The sequence below is a fragment of the Schistocerca nitens genome, chromosome 4 (genome assembly GCF_023898315.1).
Source record: "Schistocerca nitens isolate TAMUIC-IGC-003100 chromosome 4, iqSchNite1.1, whole genome shotgun sequence".
NCBI classification, from domain to species: Eukaryota; Metazoa; Arthropoda; class Insecta; order Orthoptera; family Acrididae; genus Schistocerca; species Schistocerca nitens.
In genome coordinates, this window is record NC_064617.1 from 707,715,379 (window position 1) to 707,737,441 (window position 22,063).

Here is a 22,063-nt window from a genome sequence, read left to right on the forward strand (position 1 = left end):
ATGTATGATTTCTGGAGAACGTAGTCTATGAACGACGATAACTACGACACTTGGCACATTTTTACCGTTAGCGATGACATAAATTTTCTTACAGCAGGAAGTACAGTTTAGCGCTACATGAGACGTATTTGGATGATTACTATTTGTAACTGAAACATTATTAGAAATATTTTTGAACTACAATGATACAAAGAAGGGTTTCGGTGACACATTTCATTCCGCAGTTTTAATATATAAGATCTGCGGTATCATTACACTATCCTTCAAAGGGATATACCAACTTTCTGTACCATGCATATGGCAAGCTCGAGGAGCCCTAGCTAATATGGTATTTTCTTAAACAGTTTTACATATCGGTACTACATTTCTCTAACGCAGAATTACACAGCTATCTGGTCACTGAACAGAGAGAAACTAGCATTTTAACTACGCCACTGACACATATCTACATAATTAAGCAATCTGATAACTTTGCATGTTTGAAATTGTACTTTGTCTGCATTTTGTGAACTGTTCACGTATATTTTCGGAACCATTGTGATACTGAGAGAGCTTTGAGTTATGTATATTGTAAGGGATCATGATTTTTGAAGTACGTTTGAGGTAGGTGACACAATTTAAACAAGCAGAGAGCATTTTAAGAGGTTTTGAGATTATTGAAGGAAGCTACGACGATTTTGAGATTTGATGGCTATGTTATGATGATATTATTACGACGATGATGTGTATTATGATGTTGTGATGTGGCTGTGATTAATAAGGCGATGCAATATGAGCAACATGATTATGCTACGTGTTTATTATGATGAAATATTGTAGAAGAAGACTCTGGTTTGTGGAAAAGAATGGTGGAAACCAAGAATTGTAGTTTAAGAGTTACTAAAATTGAGTATATATGTGAATGTGAGTACCAGGCTGCTGACGGAAATTTTTGCACACTGTTATTGATGATGTTTCCTTTCTACACACTTCTCCTGTAATTTTCAACCTGTGATTTTTTTTATATGCAACTGTCATTGTAGCTGCAACTGCTGTCATAAATATTTTGGTAAAGAGTATATGTGACCTTGACGTAATACTCTGCTGTGCTGGGCTGTGCGCTAGCCGCCTTGAAATATACCCATTGTTGTTGCCTTTGAACTTTACTGGTGCTGCTTGAACCTCTTTTAAGCTCGTCGCACTCCTGCAAGAGCTCGCATAGCTGTTGGGAATAAGGCCGTTGACCTCGCTATTGACATTTCTTTGCAGAACACACCACAAACATAACTTACAAAACTACTTGTAAACATATGAATATACGTTGGTGTTTGAGCTACTCATTGAAATGCTTATGAATTGATGAGAAATATTCTTAAGTTTACACACCTGATTATGGCAAGTATCTCTCTACGAGAGTTGACAGACTTTCTACTGACTTATGAAACGTCACATGGCTACTGAATGATGTTTTTATGCTTTGCTTTGTACAAGTGTGCTCATTTTATTTGATATCTGGTTTCTAGCTGCTATGCAGCATTGGTTTTATAAAATAAAATTTAATACATATGCTAATGTGAACACTTTCTGTCAACAGATCCATTAAATAATAATTTTATGACCCACATTCTTGAGAAAGAGCACTAGGAAGGAAATAACAATAAGGAGGAGAAGGGACTAGTAACAGAAACTGCATACATAATTTTCTTTTCAAGACCTTGTTGTTTTTTTTTTGTAGAATAAGCTGTTGTGGTGTACCACTTTGGTGTTGAGATGTAACATAGAACCATTTCATTTCACATGAGAGATAGTATAGATCTTGTTCCTTGTGCTGGCACTTTGCTTAGTTGTGATTATCACAGATGCACATATGCTATTGTAAGCTTACACATACGTATATTTCCCTTATCTGCATTGATGTCTTTACTGTAGTATTTTTTGTGCTTTGTCATGTTTATGTATAAGTCATTGCATTTGCTGTTGCTATTTTTCAGGCAGCATTCTACTGACTTTTACTTTGTATTACTACACTAAGCCAGTTTTACCACTGTATTATTTTTGTTTGCTGCATATTGCCTTATATTATTTGTAATGTTGCATTAGCTTTGCTAATTTAGATATGCTGCTTCTTGCTTTGCCAATTTGCATTTTTGTCAGTGTTGTTTGTGTTAATTTTTTGTGCTGCTGCATTGTCTCGTTCTCTAGTTTATGTATCTTACCTCAGTAGATTTAAGTTGGCGTAAGTGGGGGTATGCTCTATAAGAAAGATTTGTGATGAGTTGGGAAGAGATGCATTGAAAAGTTATAAGGAAAAGATCTGGCCAAAGAGTATTGTATAATGAGGAACAATTACTTTGAAAGAATAAATGAACAGATATAAGTAGGATATAGTGACAACAGGTTTAGGCAGGATTTTCTTGGAAACGAATGATGAGGTAAGAAAAATATGGAAATATGAGCACTGGTTGAAAGTATAAATACAGATAGCATGCTTAGGTAGGATTTTTGTGGAAAGAAATGTTGAAGTAAGAGAAGTCTGCGAGAGTTAAATGAAGATTTGGCTGGAATGGAAGTAGTTATGGCTGAAAGTAAAGGAAGTATGAGCATGAAGTATATTATTAAAAAGAAAAAAAACTAAAAATAGGTATAAAATGCGCACCCGAAGTACTGCAATGTCAAATGTTACACTTTGGCACATTTGCACTTGAAGACAGATCCTGTCCTTTGCTTCTGGGTTATTCCTGTATGTTTATGTGAACCCTGCGTATGTGTGTTCTTCTTATCCCTTTGTGTTTATCTGATAAGATAAATTTGGTAGAATTTTTTTCCTTCTAATATTAGGCTGCATTCATGATGATTACGAATACTGTTACCCTCAAACCTAATCTCTGTTTTTGTACCATATTCTTTAATTTAGGAAGATGTTCAGACATTATTTATTGTGTAATGTTTTCTTTTAATATTCATGTGTCAAGTTAATTTTTCTACTGACATTCTCATTTTTCGTTTATTTACTTACGTCATAATTCCTGTAATACTCATGTATACGCTTATTTCTATTCTTTTTGTAAAGCCTGTATTACTACAAATGTTATTTGTATTATCATGTTCTGTACTACAATAATGTTTTCTTTACATTTGTGATTGTATTCTTAATCTGTAAAATTGTAATTGTATACACACAAGTTCTCCAAGTGAGGTAAATAGTAGGGAATTTTTTTACTGCACACATTTGTCTGTTGGCCGTACTATATGTGTCAAATCTCAGAGATTATATGACTGTTTAGTGCTTGCACATGTGTTGATAACTCAGCAAGGGACTGGTTAAAAGCATTGCTGGTTGAAAATAAAAAAAAAGAAATTAAAAAAAATTGTGAGTGCACAGGTGGTGGCTCAGGGACTTGTAATATGCATCGGTACTGACTACACAATGGTGGCTCATGGACTTGCTATATTATCCTCAAGCCTCTTAAATTGTGAATGTGCACCCCCACAGTTGCAATGGAAGGACTACAGTGGGTTTGCTGTGTGTTGATCCACCAGTACTGCTACTATTCTTTAAGACTTCGAGTGATACTGCTGTTGGTCTGCTCTGTGGTGGCCCTTTACCAATCGTACGATACCATTCCAAAACTTAATTCACAAGTAAGCACTGTCTTTCTGTGCGGAGGACAACACTACTTCTTCAAGATCGCATGGTTGTGCACTACTTACTTGTGCATTTTCATATACTGCTCAGCCTGCGTGTGTAAAACTGGCATAGACTTCTCCTTTGATGAATTATTAGGACTGCCTTAGGAACTGTGAGGAGAATTTTTACTTTATTGACCAATAGCATATTACTTAACCTTTGTGTGCATCTGCTCAATTTGATATAAAACTTTAACAACTTAGTCTTGACCACTGCCCAAAACACTTCTTAAAATTTTTTGAGGGGAGCAGGGGGGCTATGTAAGTAGCCTGTTTGTATGTTGGCAGCGCTATAGACTGTGTCAACATCGCTGATAGCGCTCTGCGACCTTGGCAAGAGATTCTGTGGTTGGACGTACTAGCAGTTAGCGAGTGGATAGGGAAGTGTATGGACATGATATTCTTAGTGGAGACTGTGTGTTGGCAGGACATGCATTGTAAAGTGAGATAACTTGATGTGTTTATAAGAAGATACAAAGGAAATGTATGAGGATTGATGTATGGTTGGCAATGTTTGAGCTGTGGAATAATTGACAACTTTATAATTTTTGGAACTGGATGTTACACGAATAAGGTAAAATTTTCTATATATATTGTTTGCTCTTCAACAAAATCTTTCTTAATACGTATGTTTTTGGATAGGGTGCGCCTTTAGCAAAACACAATTTTGTTTCTTAACCCAAACATGTTTCACTGCAGTTGCAGCATCTTCAGTGGGCTTTTATTTTTCATCTGTTAAAGATAAAGAGTGTTCTTTACTGTTTGTATACATGTAGCTATTAGTTTTTAAATCGTAATTACAGATATTGGAGGAAACACATAAATTACGAATTCATACCTTTTTACCACATCTGGTCTAAACTTATATTATTAATTTGGAATGAGTGGAGACTGTCTCTCAGGATGGCGTCAAGTGAATTTTTATCTGCTTTTTTGAATAGGTATATTTTTCGCTTATTTTTCGAGGATTTGGGGATTACAATATTCAATCTCGCTACGACAACCCTGTGTTCACTAATCCATGTATCGGTTTTGATGCGCGTTATTAACTCAGGATTATTTGTTGCTAACAGGTCAAGTGTGTTTTCACAACTGTTTGCTATTCGCGTGAGCTCATGAACTAACTGCTCGAAATAATTTTCAGTGAATGCGTTTAGCACAATTTCGGACGATATTTTATGCATACCTCCGGAATTAAACATGTATTTTCGCCAACATATCGAGGGTAAATTAAAGTCACCACTGACTATTATCGTATGAGTCGGGTACGTGTCTGAAATCAAACTGAAGTTTTCTTTGAACCTTTCAGCAACTATATCATCTGAACTCGGAGGTCGGTAGAAGGATGCAATTATTATTTTTTTCCGGTTGCCAACAATGACCTCTGCCCATACTAACTGGAAGTATCTACTTCAATTTCGCGACAAGTTAAGCTACTTGTGACAGCAACAAACACGCCACCGTCAACCGTGTTCAGCCTATCTTTTCGGAACACGGTTGGGTTCTTTTCAAAAATTTCGGCTGAGCTTATATCCGGCTTTAGCCAGCTTTCAGTGCCTACAACGATTTGAGCATCAGTGCTTTCTATTAGCGCTTGGAGCTCTGGTACTTTCCCAACACAGCTACGACAATTTACAACTGTTAAACCAATGGTTACTGTATCTACGTTCTTCCTGTGATCAGCCTGCACCCTTTGTGACCGAAGCCCTTCTTGTGTTTTCTCGAGACCCTCTAACCTAAAAAACAGCCCAGTCACGCCACACAGCTCCTGCTACCCGTGTAGCCACCTCCTGCGTATAATGGACACCTGACCTATTCAGCGGAACCCGAAACCCAACCACACTTTGGCGCAAGTCGAGGAATCTGCAGCCTACACGGTCGCAGAACCGTCTGAGCTTCTGATTCAGACCCTCCACTCGGCTCTGTACCAGAGGTCCGCAATCGGTCCTGTCGACTATGCTGCAAATGGTCAGCTCTGCTTTCATCTTGCAAGCAAGACTGGCAGCCTTTACCTCTTCTGTTAGCCGCTCGAAACCATAGAGAATCTCTTCTGATCGACAGTGACGCACATCATTGGTACCGACTTGAGCAACCACCTGCAGTTGGCTGCACCCTGTGCTCTTCATGGCATCTGGGAGGACCCTTTCCACATCTGGAATGACTCCACCCGTCTGGGAGGACCCTTTCCACATCTGGAATGACTCCACCCGGTCTGCACACGGAGTGCACATTGGTTTTCTCACCTTCCTTGTCAACCAAGTCCCTAAGGGGCCCCAAAACGCGCCTAATGTTGGAGCTCCCAACTACCAATAATCCCACCCTCTGAGATTGCCTGGATCTTGCAGGCTGAGTGGTTTCCTCTGTAACAGGACAGGCGACAGTATCTGGTTCAGCGACAGTGTCAGCCACAGACAGCACCTGGAACCTGTTTGTCGGACAAACCGGGGAAGCCTTACGTGTGGCCGCCTGCAAAGTCTTTCGCCGCTTGCTTCACCCTGGGGCGACCTCCCACTCTACCACAGGTGAGGGGTCGGCCTCAGTGCGAGCAGTAACTGGGTTTGCCACCGATGAGGACCGATCAGAGGACTCTGACGTGCGGGACGTCCGTTGGACCCCCACGGCTGGCCTACAACAGTGGCTCCCATCCACTGCAGCCTCAAGCTGTGTAACCGAAGCCATCGCAGCCTGAAGCTGAGAGCGAAGTGTCACCAACTCGGCTCGCATCCGCACACAACAATCGCAGTCCCTGTCCATACTAAAGTCCGTGGAAAACTTAACTTAACTATTCAGATAAACGGACTATTGGCTCGTGCTGCGCAACTCTACGGTAGACCCTGGCGACAACGCACGAACATACAGATATTGAGAAACCTAGCTACCGAAGCACTGAAGTGAAACTAAATAATTTGCCCCTGATTAGGAACTTTTATTATGTCACAAGATCGGTTTACTTTCTGACGCAAACGAAAACGCGAGAACTGTGGGTATTAGATGTTAAAATTGACACGCAAAAACACAAGAAACTAAACTATTAAAGAACACAGATGATACAATAAAATTCGCTCCTGGTTAGGAACTCGTAAATGACACAAAAGCGTTTACTTATCTGCTGCTGCGTCTGTAGCGGTCGGCTACTGCTGCGTGACTCAGTTATTTCGCGTATTAGGTCACGCATGTCTAATGCAAAGATACAGTTCTGTACCTCATAATCGATTGCGGACCTTCAAGGCGAACACTGATTTCTATCCTACTGGATGAGGATCTTTGACCTCAGAGCATACAACTTCAACATGTCTGCAGATTCTGCTAGTCGCCATGATGTAATTAAGCAAAAGAAATTCCACCGGTCCATACGTGATAAGAAATTATTTACTTATTTTTAGCAGTCTACATCAAGTGAATAGTCTTCTGTCAAAAGACGATCAGCAAAGATTGAATCTTTCTTCCTTAATCTCCATCTTCTCCCATGTTCAGATAACTTAAATGCCACAGTTCTCCCTGACTGAGCAATATATACATACTTTACATACTTTTTCACACTGCTTGCATGTGATTTTATACACATCCTCTGTGCCAAGGATTTAGTTTTGTCTTTACTATTAAATAAAAATTAAGTATGCTGTTGGTATTATGAAATGCAGGTTTGCAGTTGCGATGATTTAACTTTTTTCTAAGGTTATCTGGAATGTTGCCAATATATGGAATTCTGCAACAGGCTTTATAGCTACTGACTGACTGCTATAGGCCAGTGTACAGAGCGTTGTAGTTTTATGCCTTTTATTCGGTAGTATATTATCAGTCAGAGAAGAGCTATAGCAATTGCTGGAACCGATGCGCTTGACTGTCTGTAGCACTGTTTGAAAGGCTGATTCTGATTACGGAACAGATACCAGACGATGCACCATCGAGTGGAAAGCTGCTTGTTTGTGGCTGCGTGGATGCTGGGAGTTTGCAGAGATTACCGCAACCGTAGCTATGTTTTTCCTGTAAATGCACTTACACCACTTCAAGCGCCGCTCAGCTCTGATTTCAGAAATGTGTCGCTTATGAGAAGCTACTCGACCACTGTACCCCTTCCTTTTTAACTTGCTACGCAGAGTTGTCGTTCAAGCTGGACTGTTGGTAGTACTGTGGAAGTCGAGTGGTTCCTTACTGTGATTATATGCAATTTGTTTTCAACCACCCTCCTCCGCAATGTTCGACGGTCCCAATCCATCAGTACATGAGGTTCTCTTGGTCTTGTTTCAGCTGTAGTTATCCCTTTGGGTTTCTGCAGCACAATCACAGTTGTCGATTTGGGCAGCTGTAGAGGGGTTCATAGGTCACTGATGGATTTTTAGGTGACATCCAATGGTTAGTCCACGCTCGAAAAGTTACTGAGCTCTCCTGGGCGACCCTGTCTGCTCTTACTGCTTCTCTCTAACGGCAACACAGTATGCTTTCATACTGGTGGGTCCGCCTCGTGACATCTAGTGGTAAGTTCCGCATAACATATGGGTGTCCTGACACTTTTCATCAGGCAATATATGTAACAAATTAGAAGATGAGTCAGAATTCCATTTGTCTCGTATTCGTGAAATTCTAGAGACAACAAAAGATGGTGACCGCTCACCGGTAAACGAGAACGCCTTGCGACTACGACCAAGGCACTTTTTAAGCATAGTTGAATGTTCTCGAAAAATAAGCCGCACTCTGGTAAAGTTCGTCTCCTGCAGCAAGAAAATAAGCGGAAGAAATCGTCGTTTTGTTGAAAACAATGCTGTGATGAACTATGTGCTGTTCCACTACTTGAACCCTAGCTTATTGACAGATGAAATGTAATATTGACGAAATGTAACGTTTTACATCACTATAAAGTTTTGTTAAAGCCATTTAAAAAACAAGCAGACACAGTAACGGTGATAATTTAGAGCGACAGTGATTTTCATAGCACGTGAACATGACCCGTAACATCAAAGGCACATGACATCGGCCGATTCGGGAACAGATTCCCACCCACCCTTCGTTTTTCAACTCGGCGCTTATAAGAAAAGAAGCTGCTACTATTAACAGACTTAGATTACATGGATGCTAATAATACGAGATATTGATTAAAATTAATAAACCATCTGATTTTTGATTCCTGGCTTACTGAAGAGGGCAATATGCATATAGTGACAAAATGTGAAAAATACAATCATCCAAGAACAGTAATACTGTGTAATGCTCCAAAACTTAAGTTCTCTTAGAGTACTACGTAGTTCCGTTGATAGATCTGTTGCTTAATGCAGTTGCCATTTTATGCACCTTTATAAACGGAAACTTGAGGTGTTTTCCTTATGTTTCATTATTACATATTATGCTAAAACTGTTCGTTTCTATTGTAATGTTGCAGTTAGAATAACGAACTTTGTAGACTTATTATTATTTTTTCCAATGAATCCTGACATATGTCTGTATCATTATTTGACGTAATTGTATGTGGGAAAGTCGGCTTTGCCTGAAACCAACAAAAGAAGATAATATAAAAAAAATTAAAAAATCGTCAACACAGCATAGCACAATCTGAATTGGCGAAATATGCGTCATTCCACGAACAGTAAGCGCACTGCTGCATGAATTCTACAGAGGAAGTGTCTACATCGTTGTGAGCATAAGACTGTCTTGCGCAAGAAGAACACAAAAGATATAACACAAATGATATACTACACTGCAGCGCCTATGTTGTTAAGAAGTACAATGCATGTCCGAAAGAACGGGCACTGCAGCGGCTGCAACCATCATAAAATACATAAAATGTATTTGCAGTTGCGAATACGCACCACCATCAGCTATTTTACGGAATGACAACAATGAAAACTGTTCCGGATATGGACTCGAGACCGCATTTCCCACTTTACGAGAGCGGTCGCCTTAATCGATTTGGCTATCCGTGGACAACTCACGGCCAGACTCAAATTTCCGTACATCGTCGTTCATGCTATACAGCCTGCATGCATGCATGCATGTCTGAAGGAACATTGTCGTACAGCTTAACAACAGGCACTGCAATATCGTATTTAACCGCCGATACCAGGCAGCAGCTTTCAATTAAAATGCGCCCCCCTCCCCCCACTCCCTTCCCGTACGGGAATTAAGTAATGTGTACGAGTGCAGGATGTGACACACGAACGACATTGTCCGTGTTGGCAACTTCGAATATATTGCGTGTAAAATATATTCTACGGACGCACAAGGCTACCACTACGATACCACCAGTTCAGTAATTAATCGTCGTCTTACCTCTATGGCGATGTACAGGGAATTGCAGGCCTCCTTGTCGATCTTTGTCGTATTGAGGATTGTAGCAGACGGCACGTCGAGCGTCACAATTTTTGGAGGACACAGTTTTTGGAACGATGACGCTATGTCCACCACCCCTGAGTCTATCAGGTACACGGTATTGTCGTCAGATGGAACTCTCTGGAAAATTCATTTCATTACATACAAGCAGAAGAAAAAACAAATAGAACGTGTGTGTGTTGCTCTTACTACAATGCAAAGTATGTTTTGTAAGCTGTCATTTGAAAATTAAATAACTTAAAATTAATTCTCCCTATCAGTGCAACATTAAGTATTAGACATTTCTACTTTTGTCGAAACAATATGGGTAACAAATATTATCAAATTAAATGTTATTCCTTAGCTAAATCCCTACATTCTTAATTTTACATTGTTCAGTCATAACTGTCCGCAGTTCGTGGTCTCGCAGTAGCGTTCTCGCTTCCCGAGCATGGGGTACCGGGTTCGATTCCCAGCGGGTTCAGTGATTTTCACCGGCCTCGAGATGACTGGGTGTTGTTGTGTCGTTTTAATCATCATCATCATCATCATTCATCCCCATTACGCTCGGAGCAAGGCAATGGCAAACCACCTCCACTAGGACCTTGCCTAGTACGGCGGTGCGGATCCCCCGCATCGTTCCACTACGCTCTGTCAAGGAGTATGGGACTTCAAAAAATCATCATCAGTCATCATAAATATCGTAAACGTAAAAAATGGCTAGGAATTCTTTGGAAGGATTTTAAAATTAAATGTGTTGTTACCGCAGGATTTGACCGAAAATGGGCAGTGCACCAATATTTCCTTAATTGCCTATGATGAATACCTCTTCAGTAAAACTCATCATGAATGAAATTATTTCTATTTGGGAGCCTCATAGTTTGAACTGTATTGGGTTGGTGCATAAGTTCGTTGCGTTTTCCGTAAGATTAATAAACATAGCAGACACACATAACAGATACTTTAGTCATCAATAATATATTCACCTTCACTGTTTACAACCGTCTGCCAACACTGGCGGAATTTTTCAATTCCACGACCGGAAAAATCACGTGCGTTTGAGGTGAGAAAATCGTCAAGCCAATTTCGGAGCGCGTTTTCATCCAGAAAGGAAATTCTTTGAAGGTTGTTTCGATGGAGGGAGGAAGAGGGGAAAATCTGAGGTCGCAATATCAGGTGAATAAGGTAGGCGTTTTTTGTCAGTCAAGCAGAATGCGGACAGGCGTTATCGCGGAGTAGCATCTTTCTGATCTTTGTTCTCGGATTGCTCTGTAAGACGTCTCAGTTGTTGACAATGAATGTCAGTTGTGATGGTTACATCTCGCCACTCGTAGTATACCATACAGTCACTGTTTCAACAGATGCGTAACATAATCTCTTGTGGAGCGCGCAGGCCTATGTATAGGCAGTTTTGGGTTTGTTTGGGTTGAACCATTCCTTTCTTTTCCTTATGTCAGCATAAAGATATCATTTCTCGTCAACTGTAACGATACAGGAAAGGAATGGTCGGTGTTGTTCACTAGCCAATTGATGACGAGAAAACAGAGGTGTACAAATGCCCACCCACTTATTTTTGTGGTTTCGGCTTACAGGAAGCGGTAACAATACACTCGATTTTTGAACCTTGCCGAATGCATGCGAATGTCTTACGATGGTGGAATGATCACAGTTTATCACATTTGCCAATTCTAGAGTACAATGAAGTGGATCATTGTCTATTAAAGCGTTTAAACGTTCTTCATCAAACCACGAAGGTCTTCCTGAACGTGGCGAGTCTCTATTCTCAAAATGATTCTTCTTGAAACGAGAAAACGATTTTCTTGCCGTGCTGTGGCCATTATCACCATAGACGGAGCAAATGTTTCTGGCTGCCTCCCCTGATGTCTCTCCTCTATTGAACTCAAGTATGTCGGAAGTGTTTCAGTTTCTCCACTTGGCACTCAATTTTGCAGCGTCCACAGCTCCGCTCAGTATTTCCAAATGACAAAATGTCAGTGTGAAAACAAAAATTGCAGCAGTGAACTAGACATAAAAAAGTCACGCGCTAGATAAACCTACGGCAACAGGAATACCAACATGCAAAACAAAATCACTAAGGAACTTACGCACCAAACTAACAATTTTTCAGCGTCCGACGTCAGTCGTCGCAATCTTTTAAATTAGTGAATACGAATTAGGGCAAGGCACTTCACACAAGCCGGCCGAAGTGGCCGTGCGGTTAAAGGCGCTGCAGTCTGGAACCGCAAGACCGCTACGGTCGCAGGTTCGAATCCTGCCTCGGGCATGGATGTTTGTGATGTCCTTAGGTTAGTTAGGTTTGACTAGTTCTAAGTTCTAGGGGACTAATGACCTCAGCAGTTGAGTCCCATAGTGCTCAGAGCCATTTGAACCATTTTTTTTTTTGAACTGCACACAAGCAAGACAACAAATTCCAGACTCTTCCAGGAGGAGTACCGGATTTATGAACTCATATGAAGTCGATATTATCAGCGTGCGCAAAATGCCGCCTCCTGACTCTCGGTTGTGCGGGGTTCCGGCGTCTAATTCGAATCTCTATTCCCGCCTTCCAACAATCGAGGTCATAATCTACCTTACGCTCTCTAATAAGGAACTGAGTCTTTTATAACTGAAGCATAGTAATGTGATGCAAAAGCCAAAATTCTCTGTCCGCAGCTCGTGGTCGTGCGGTAGCGTTCTCGTTTCCCACGCCGGGGTTCCCGGGTTCGATTCCCGGCGGGGTCAGGGATTTTCTCTGCCTCGTGATGACTGGGTGTTGTGTGATGTCCTTAGGTTAGTTAGGTTTAAGTAGTTCTAAGTTCTAGGGGACTGATGACCATAGATGTTAAGTCCCATAGTGCTCAGAGCCATTTGAACCATTGAACCAAAATTCTCATATTTGCAGATTGTATTTTGTTTCCATTTTTTTGGCATGTTTCACTATGGCCAACTTACTTAGCTTCTTATCATTTGAAGAAGTCCTGAAGAAAACAGAGGGATTATAAAATAAATTGCTTGAAAACCGAGAGACTTGTAATTAGTCGTGTTGTCGCGAAAGAATCTGAAAATAATTGATTACTTTTACTGACAATGAGGTAATTTTGTGGTTGTATCAGAGGAAACAGCTGCTTGGCGAGAGCTGTTCCCGCACAGAACACAGTATTCATAATATGCTCGACTGTGTGTGGCGTCATGTTCCAGTAATTGCTTCCTGGAAAAGTTGCTTCGTAGTTGACGTTTATTACCATCACCTCAAACGTTTTGTACCTGCAGTTCCATTGAAGCAAGCGGTAAGGCTGCGTCAGGTATTGCCGCAACACGATAATGTTCGTACACGTGTCGACAACATCAGAAAAGCAGGTGCCTTCCTCCCCTCAGTCCCCCCTCCGCCTCTACCCTCTATACCACCCCTCCCTCCCACCCTCACCCCTCCACACACACATGAAAGGTGCTACGTACGTGCTCTGTGAATTTTGTATGTCATTACGTCTTAGTACAGACCGATATAGACCCTGATGTACTCTGCACATTCATTTCATAGGCATCTTAGAAATCAGCATTCGATTTCTGAAATGCACTTGGCTTAAAGTTTTTGTACAGGTAAATGCGAAGGCATTTCGCTTCTTTGTGACAAGTGTCACAGCCCAGACGTCAGAATTTATTTTACTAAACGAAAGGAAGCACAATTTATTAGTTTCATACTGCACTTCATCAAATTTCAGAGTTTCTTTCACAATACAGCACGCGCCTGATGGTGACATCACATGTTTATAGATAAATTTCATAAAATAATTATTTATTTACTAACATTCCGTGAGATGGATCTATTAGCAGTGGAGTCGTAGTGGGAAGGCGTCAAATGGCCTATGAGAACGTAGCGAAGAAAATGCGAGGAAATTAGTTGGGTCGCTGTGTCACGTTGTGCTGTTTGTTATCAGCGGCGATTACGCTGCTAGTTTCGAGCACAGAATATTCTGCCATTGAATTAAATTTACGTAAATGATCGTGAACTCTTATTGCGTTTTCAGTGCTGTAACAATAAGTTTCTCTAGGAAATTCCGCCGGCCGAAGTGGCCGAGCGGTTCTAGGCGCTATAGTCCGGAACCGCGCGACCGCCACGGTCGCAGGTTCGAATCCTGCCTCGAGTATGGATGTGTGTGATGTCCATCGGTTAGTTAGGTTTAAGTAGTTCAAAGTTCTAGGGGACTGATGACCTCAGAAGTTAAGTCCCACAGTGCTCAGAGCCATTTGAACCATTTTTTGGGAAATTCCATTGAGGTATTCTGGAATCGTTGAATACAAATTGATTCATACTACAACAGTTAAAGCTAGGACTAAATAAATAAGTTAACATGCATGTGCAGATATTGTGATCCTTGCTACCTTAATATATACACATTTCAGTGCGTTAGTTGTTTTTCTCTGCCTCTAACAGTCTTTCTGCAGGCACTTCGCATAATTTACTGCCCTATGTTTCCTGCACAGTCGCAGCTGTACCACTCAGTGGACTATGCTCGTCAGCGTAGACTAAACGTTTCGCGCCCAAGTGCCCACACTAATGGCTTGCTCTTGCTCATATACATGGAGCTACTAACCATCCAAAAACATACCACTCATAATAGCTATAATTACGAGGACAGTTCAATAAGTAATGCAACACATTTTTTTTCTCGGCCAATTTTGTTTGAAAAAACCGGAAATTTCTTGTGGAATATTTTCAAACATTCCCGCTTCGTCTCGTATAGTTTCATTGACTTCCGACAGGTAGCAGCGCTGTACGGAGCTGTTAAAATGGCGTCTGTAACGGATGTGCGTTGCAAACAACGGGCAGTGATCGAGTTTCTTTTGGCGGAAAACCAGGGCATCTCAGATATTCATAGGCGCTTGCAGAATGTCTACGGTGATCTGGCAGTGGACAAAAGCACGGTGAGTCGTTGGGCAAAGCGTGTGTCCTCATCGCCGCAAGGTCAAGCAAGACTGTCTGATCTCCCGCGTGCGGGCCGGCCGTGCACAGCTGTGACTCCTGCAATGGCGGAGCGTGCGAACACACTCGTTCGAGATGATCGACAGATCACCATCAAACAACTCAGGCCCAATGAAGGACGCAATCCGTGGGACGCACTACGCGGATGATGAAGAAGTTATTGATGCAGTACGACGTTGGCTCCGACATCGACCAGTGGACTGGTACCGTGCAGGCATACAGGCCCTCATTTCAAGGTGGCGTAAGGCCGTAGCATTGAATGGAGATTACGTTGAAAAATAGTGTTGTGTAGCTAAAGGATTGGGGAATAACCTGGTGTATTTCAATGCTGAATAAAACAACCCCTGTTTCAGAAAAAAATGTGTTGCATTACTTATTGAACTGCCCTCATATAAGCCTGCAAATGAAGTAATTACTGATGTAATGCTGTTCATTACACTGTCCTCAGTCACCAATGAAATATCTGTTCTTATATTCCTAACACCTTGTATATCGACGTTTTGTCACTGAATGTAATTTGCAGCTTATCACTTTGCACGACAGAACGTTATTGACTGTGACAATGGCCGCAGAAGCCTACGTTTATATTTGGAATATCTACTTTAGCACTGAAAGACCTGAGTCGAAACAAGTCCCCAGGAGTAGACAACATTCCATTAGAACTACTGACAGCATTGGGAGAGCCAGTCCTGACAAAACTCTACCATCTGGTGAGCAAGATGTATGAGACAGGCGAAATAACCTCAGACTTCGAGAAGAATATAATAATTCCAATACCAAAGAAAGCAGATGTTGACAGATGTGAAAAGTACCGAACTATCAGTTTAATAACTCACAGTTGCAAAATACTCACGTGAATTCTTTACAGACGAATGGAAAAACTGGTAGAAGTCGATCTCGGGGAAGATCAGTTTAGATTGCGCAGAAATATTGGAACACGTGAGTCAGTCCTGACCGTACAACTTATCTTAGAAGATAGATTAAGGAAAGGCAAACCTACGTTTCTAGCATTTGTAGACTTAGAGAAAGCTTTTGGAAATGTTGACTGGAATACTTTAGTTCTAATTATGAGGTGTCAGGGGTAAAATACAGGGGACAGAAGGCTATTTACAATTTGTACACAAACCAGATGGCAGTTATAAGAGTCGAGGGACATGAAAGGGAAGCAGTGGTTGGCAAGGGAGTGAGACAGGGTTGTATCCTGTCCCCGACGTTATTCAATCTGTATATTGAGCAAGCAGTAAAGGAAACAAAAGAACAATTCGGAGTAGGTATTAAAATCCATGGAGAAGAAATAAAAACTCGGTCAAAGACAGCAAAGGACTTGGAAGAGCAGTTGAACGGAATAGACAGTGTCTTGAAAGGAGTGCATAAGATGAACATCAACAAAAGCAAAACGAGGATAAGGGAATGTAGTCGAATGAAGTCGGGTGATGCTGAGGGAATCCGATTAGGAAATGAGACACTTAATGTAGTAAAGGAGTTTTGCTATTTGGGGAGCAAAGTAATTGATGATGGTCGAAGTAGAGAGGATATAAAATGCAGACCGTCAATGGCAAGGAAAGAGTTCCTGAAGAAGAGAAATTTGTTAACATCGAGTATGGATTTAAGTGTCACGAAATCGCTTCTGAACGTAATTGTATAGAGTGTAGCCATGTATGGAAATGAAACGTGGACGATAAATAGTTTGGACAAGAAGAAAATAGAAGCTTTGGAAATGTGGTGCTACAGAAGAATGCTGAATATCAGATGGGTAGATCACATAACTAATGAGGAGGTATTGAATGGAATTGGGGAGAAGAGGAGTTTGTGGCACAACTTAACTAGAAGAAGGGATCGGTTGGTAGGACATGTTCTGAGGCATCAAGGCATCACCAATTTAGTATTTGAGGGCAGTGTGGAGGGTGAAAATCGTAGAGGGAGAGGGAGAGATGAATACACTAAGCTGATTCAGAAGGATGTAGGTTGCAGTACGTACTGGGAGATGAAGAAGCTTGCACAGGATAGAGTAGCATGGAGAGCTGCATAAAACCAGTCTCAGGACTGAAGACCACAACAACAACAACTTCTATTTCAGCAACTTTTAAACATTAATATTTAAAGCTCTCGGTGTGTGGAGAATGCTAAGAAAAAGAGTAGGATAAATTTTTGTTGCAGACCACATATTGCCCACAGCTATTGGACCAAAGTGTTCAATAATGGGCAGTAGCTTAATAACACGTACGCCTAGAAGACACATTGGGTCGAAACACGTGAGTAATTTTGAACCACAAATTCAACCCAGGGACTACAGCACAACGCTAGGAAGAAGAAGGACACGAAAGTGCCGGAAAAGAGCGCGACTCACGGTCGACCTGAAGACGGAGACCATTTGCGTGGAGCAGTCGGTGAGCGCCTGCGCGCTGGTCGCGTGCGCCTCCCAGCTGGGGAACGGCCTCAGGGGCGGGTCCAGCGTCCGCGAGCCGCTCACCACGCTGAACGAGGCCGGCGCGCCCGTCTTGAACAGCGGCGTCGTCACGTAGAGGTGGTCGCCGACAACTGCCAACAGCGTAAACAGACCAGGATGGCACTCACGCTTGTGTGTGTCACTTAACAGTCGCAGAACACGGCAGCTCAGATGAACCAACCTCATCATTTCTGCCTTGTGTAACAGGTACGGAAGTACACTACTGGCCATTAAAAATGCTACACCACGAAGATGACGAACTACAGACGCGAAATATAACCGACAGAAAGAAGATGCTGTGATATGCAAATGATTAGCTTTTCAGAGCATTCACACAAGTTTGGTGCCGGTGGCGACACCTACAACGTGCTGACATGAGGAAAGTTTCCAACCGATTTCTCGTACACATACAGCAGTTGACCGGCGTTGCCTGGTGAAACTTTGTTGTGACGCCTCGTGTAAGGAGGAGAAATGCGTACCATCATCGTTTGCGACTTTGATAAAGGTCGGATTGTAGCCTATCGCGATTGCGGTTCATCGTTTCGCGACATTGCTGCTCGCGTTGGTCGAGATGCAATTACTATTAGCAGAATATGGAATCGGTGGGTTCAGGAGGGTGATACGCAACGCCGTACTGGATCCCGACGGCCTCGTATCACTAGCAGTCGAGATGACAGGCATCTTATCCGCATGGCTGTAACGGATCGTGCAGCCACGTCCCGATCCCTGAGTCAACGGATGGGGACGTCTGCAAGACAACAACCATCTGCACGAACAGTTCGACGACGTTTGCATCAGCATGGACTATCAGCTCGGAGACCATGGCTGCGGTTACCCTTGACGCTGCATCACAGACAGGAGCGCCTGCGATGGTGTACTCAACGAAGAACCTGGGTGCACGGATGGCAAAACGTAATTTTTTCGGATGAACCCAGGTTCAGTTTACAGCATCATGATGGTCGCATCCGTGTTTGGCGACATCGCGGTGAACACGCATTGGAAGCGTGTATTCGTCATCGCCTTATTGGCGTATCACCCGGCGTGATGTTTACACGTCTCGGTCACCTCTTGTTCGCATTGACGGCACTTCGAACAGTGGATGTTACATTCCAGATGTGTTACGACCCGTACCTCTATCCTTTATTCGATCCCTGCGAAACCCTACATTTCAGCAGGATAATGCACGACCACATGTTGCGGATGCTTTACGGGCCTTTCTGGATACAGAAAATGTTCGACTGCTGCCCTGGCCAGCACATTCTCCGGACCTCTCACTAATTGAAAACGTCTGGTCAAGGGCGGCCGAGCAACTGGCTAGTCACAATACGCCAATCACTACTCTTGATGAAGTGTAGTATCGTGTTGAAGCTGCATGGGCAACTGTACTTGTACACACCATCCAAGCTCTGTTTGACTCAATGTCCGGGCGTATCAAGGCCGTTATTACGGCCAGAGGTGGCTGTTCTGCGTACTGATTTCTCAGGATCTATGTACCCAAATTGCTTGAAAATGTAATCACATAAATCACACATCAATTCTAGTATAATATATTTGTCCAATGAATACCCGTTTATCATCTGCATTTCTTCTTGGTATAGCAATTTTAATGGCCAGCAGTGTACTTACCATTACGACACCCAATGAAAACTCGACAGTGGCAGAGTGCATAGAAATTATTGAATTAAATTCGGAAGTTCAGTGTATAATAAGCATGCCACTGTGCATCGTGCGTAGAATTATTGTAACAGAATTCAGTGCGCTGTATGCCATATGTACTGAGGACTACCGAATCGTATAATTCATTAAAGGAGGGGTCAATGTTCTGTCAACATACACGATGCTACACAATTCATGGCTTCAGAGGTGAGCAGAGGGGAATCAGCAGATAAAGTTCCGATAGAGCAACCAGTCCGGAACTGTATCGCTTGGGTGTAAAGTAAGACTGAAGATCGGATCACTTTCTATAGTCCCGCTTCACGGTACCCACACAGCAGAGAATGCGTTCTGAGGAGAAAAACGGTATTGATTTCGATGTTGAAATTACTGTTTATTTATTCATCAACGACGCTTGTTTCATCTAATTCAAGTCATATTCGGACTGGCTGATAAATGGTTATAAGCAAGTTATGGATATCGATGACAAAACATTCCCAAAAATAAATTTCCCTCGTCACATGCAAGAAAAATAGTCGAAGCAAACATATGCTCTCGTCATGTGTTAAAAGTATAACGTCATATTAAGTCAGTACTGAAGTACTGTGTATGTGGTCGTAGGACACAGAACGACGCTTCCAGCATGTTTACCATTTGACATATTTACTCGCCTGATCCTATCTTGCATTCATTGGACCACATTACGCGTCCCAGCAAAGTTATCGGATGTTACGCATTTATTACATGGCGGGAACATATGTCTTCCTCAATTATTTTTCATAGACATGACGAGTGCAGTTTTTTTGCGGATGTTTCATCATCGATATCCAGAACTTGCTTATCACCATTTATCGGCTAATCTGAAGATACCCTGTATTACGCGAAACGCTCATGATTGATGAATTAATAGTGATTTTACCCTCGCAACTAAGACTTTTCTCCTTCACATTGTACTTTCTGGTTTCCCACACCATGGAGTGGCAAACCTTATACAGTGTTTGCTCTACAGGACACTATGGCAAGGGCATTGTTTCCAATTCTCGTCACCTGGTTCTTTTCAACGTGACAAAGGACGTCCTCTTCAAAGTCGAGAGTGCGGCGCGTTAGTGAAGCAGCATTCAACCTCTTAGCTGCAAACGCAGCAATTTCTGGCAGCTGTTGCGGCTGATAATCGTATGTGATGCTACAGTTATAACTGGGTTGGTTGGTTGTTTGGGGGAAGAGACCAAACAGCGAGGTTATCGGTCTCATAGGATTAGGGAAGGATGGGGAAGGAAATCGGCCGTGCCCTTTCAAGGGAACCATCCCGGCATTTGCCTGGAGCGATTCAGGGAAATCACGGAAAACCTAAATCAGGATGGCCGGACGCGGGATTGAACCGTCGTCCTTCCGAATGCGAGTCCAGTGTGCTAACCACTGCGCCACCTCGCTCGGTGTGTTATAACTGGGACTGACGACAGTGCTCTCTTCCCAGTCTGCATGCGTAGCGTGAAGCGATACGACATTCAAACTTATTCCGGACATGGGTTCCTCATGTAAACTTTGTCTACTAACGCCCCTCTGCAACGTCTACAAGCCTGTAATAGGAACTGTGAAACACCCTGTATATGGGAAGTTTTTTTTCGAGTCATCTAGCTAGTTTGATGCAGCCTGTCACGAGATCCTCTTTGCTGTCAACCTCTTCATCTCGGAGTAGCTCAAAATGGCTCTGAGGTCATCAGACGCCTAGAACTTAGAACTACTTAAACCTAACTAACCTAAGGACATCACACACATCCTTGCCCGACTCAGGATTCGAACCTGCGACCGTAGCGGTCGCGCGGTTCCAAACTGAAGCGCCAAGAACCGCTCGGTCACAACGGCCGGCTCGGAGTAGCACTTGCCCCTATATCCTCAATTATTTGCTGGATGTGTTCCAATATCTGTATTCCCACACATTCTCTACCCTCTATAATTCCCTCTAGTACCACAAAAGTTATTCTATGATGTCTTAAAGCATCTCGTGCCATCCTGCTCCCCTTCTTGTCATTGTTTTCCGTATGTCCCTTACTTCCTCGCTTGTGCTGGGAACATTCTCATTTCTTATCACTCTACCTGATTTTCAAAATCCTTCTATACCATCACATCTCAAACGCTTCGATCCCTTTCTTTCCCGTTTTCCCATACTTCATGAATCATTATGATATAATTCTATGTTCCAAACATAGATTCTTTGAAGTTTCTGCCTCAGATTGAGGCCTAACAAACATCTCTTGTAGAGTAAATTTCTTATATTTCACGTCTGTTGTCACAAACTTGTAGGTCCTCAGACTACCGGTTTCGGTCAGCAATGACCATCTTCAGATGTGCTTTATAAAAAAAAAAGGTATATTAGGACATGTTTTTCTGTAAAAGAGATCTAAAGATGGTCACTGCTGACTGAAACCGGTAGGCTGAGGACCTACAAGTTTGTGACCACAGGCGTGAAATATAAGAAATTTATTCCACATTTCCACTGTTCCATGTCGCCGTTTGCGATACGTCTCTTGGCCGTCAATATCCTCTTTGCTCGTGAGAAACTACTTTTTATGTCGTCCTTGCTTCGTCCCTCATGTGCTACTTTACTTCTGGACTAAAATTTACATAGAAATTTAACCCCACTGTTGAACAATTTTTTTATTTGCATCGTAGATTCTTCGCTGCATAGACTGAATAGTGAAGGCATTGATATTGTTTCCTCTCGTTCTTGTACATACCGTATAGCTTACACATATCTTTCACAGAATTTCAAACTTCTTGCACCGTTTTACGCTGTCAATCGCTTTCTCCTGGTCAACGAATGCTGTAAGGGTGTCCTGCCAGAACTGCCTGTCTGGTGCCCTTACCTTACCGAAAGCCAAACTAATCGGCAGCCAGCATATATGCAGTTTCGTTGTTCATTCTGATGTATATTATACCAGTCAGCTACTTGGATGCTTGAGCCGTTGAGCTGATTGTGCGATAATTCTTGCATTACCTGCCACTGCTGTTTACGGTAT

At 42.2% G+C, this 22,063-nt stretch overlaps 2 protein-coding genes across 3 annotated transcripts in view; one reads left to right on the forward strand and one right to left on the reverse strand.

Moving 5' to 3' along the window:
• LOC126252546 (protein yellow-like) overlaps nucleotides 1-22,063 on the reverse strand; it is a 74,463-nt gene that overhangs the window by 7,349 nt on the left and 45,051 nt on the right. For both annotated transcript variants that reach the window (XM_049953444.1, XM_049953445.1), the window contains exons 3-4: nucleotides 17,295-17,485; nucleotides 9,928-10,107 (exon numbers count right to left, since the gene is read on the reverse strand). In XM_049953444.1, coding sequence (XP_049809401.1) covers nucleotides 9,928-10,107; nucleotides 17,295-17,485 — 371 coding nt within the window. The remainder of the gene's footprint in view (nucleotides 1-9,927; nucleotides 10,108-17,294; nucleotides 17,486-22,063) is intronic.
• LOC126252529 (probable G-protein coupled receptor No9) overlaps nucleotides 4,179-22,063 on the forward strand; it is a 778,809-nt gene continuing 760,924 nt past the window's right edge. The window contains exon 1 of the mRNA XM_049953424.1: nucleotides 4,179-4,240. The gene's annotated coding sequence lies outside the window, so the exon portion shown is untranslated. The remainder of the gene's footprint in view (nucleotides 4,241-22,063) is intronic.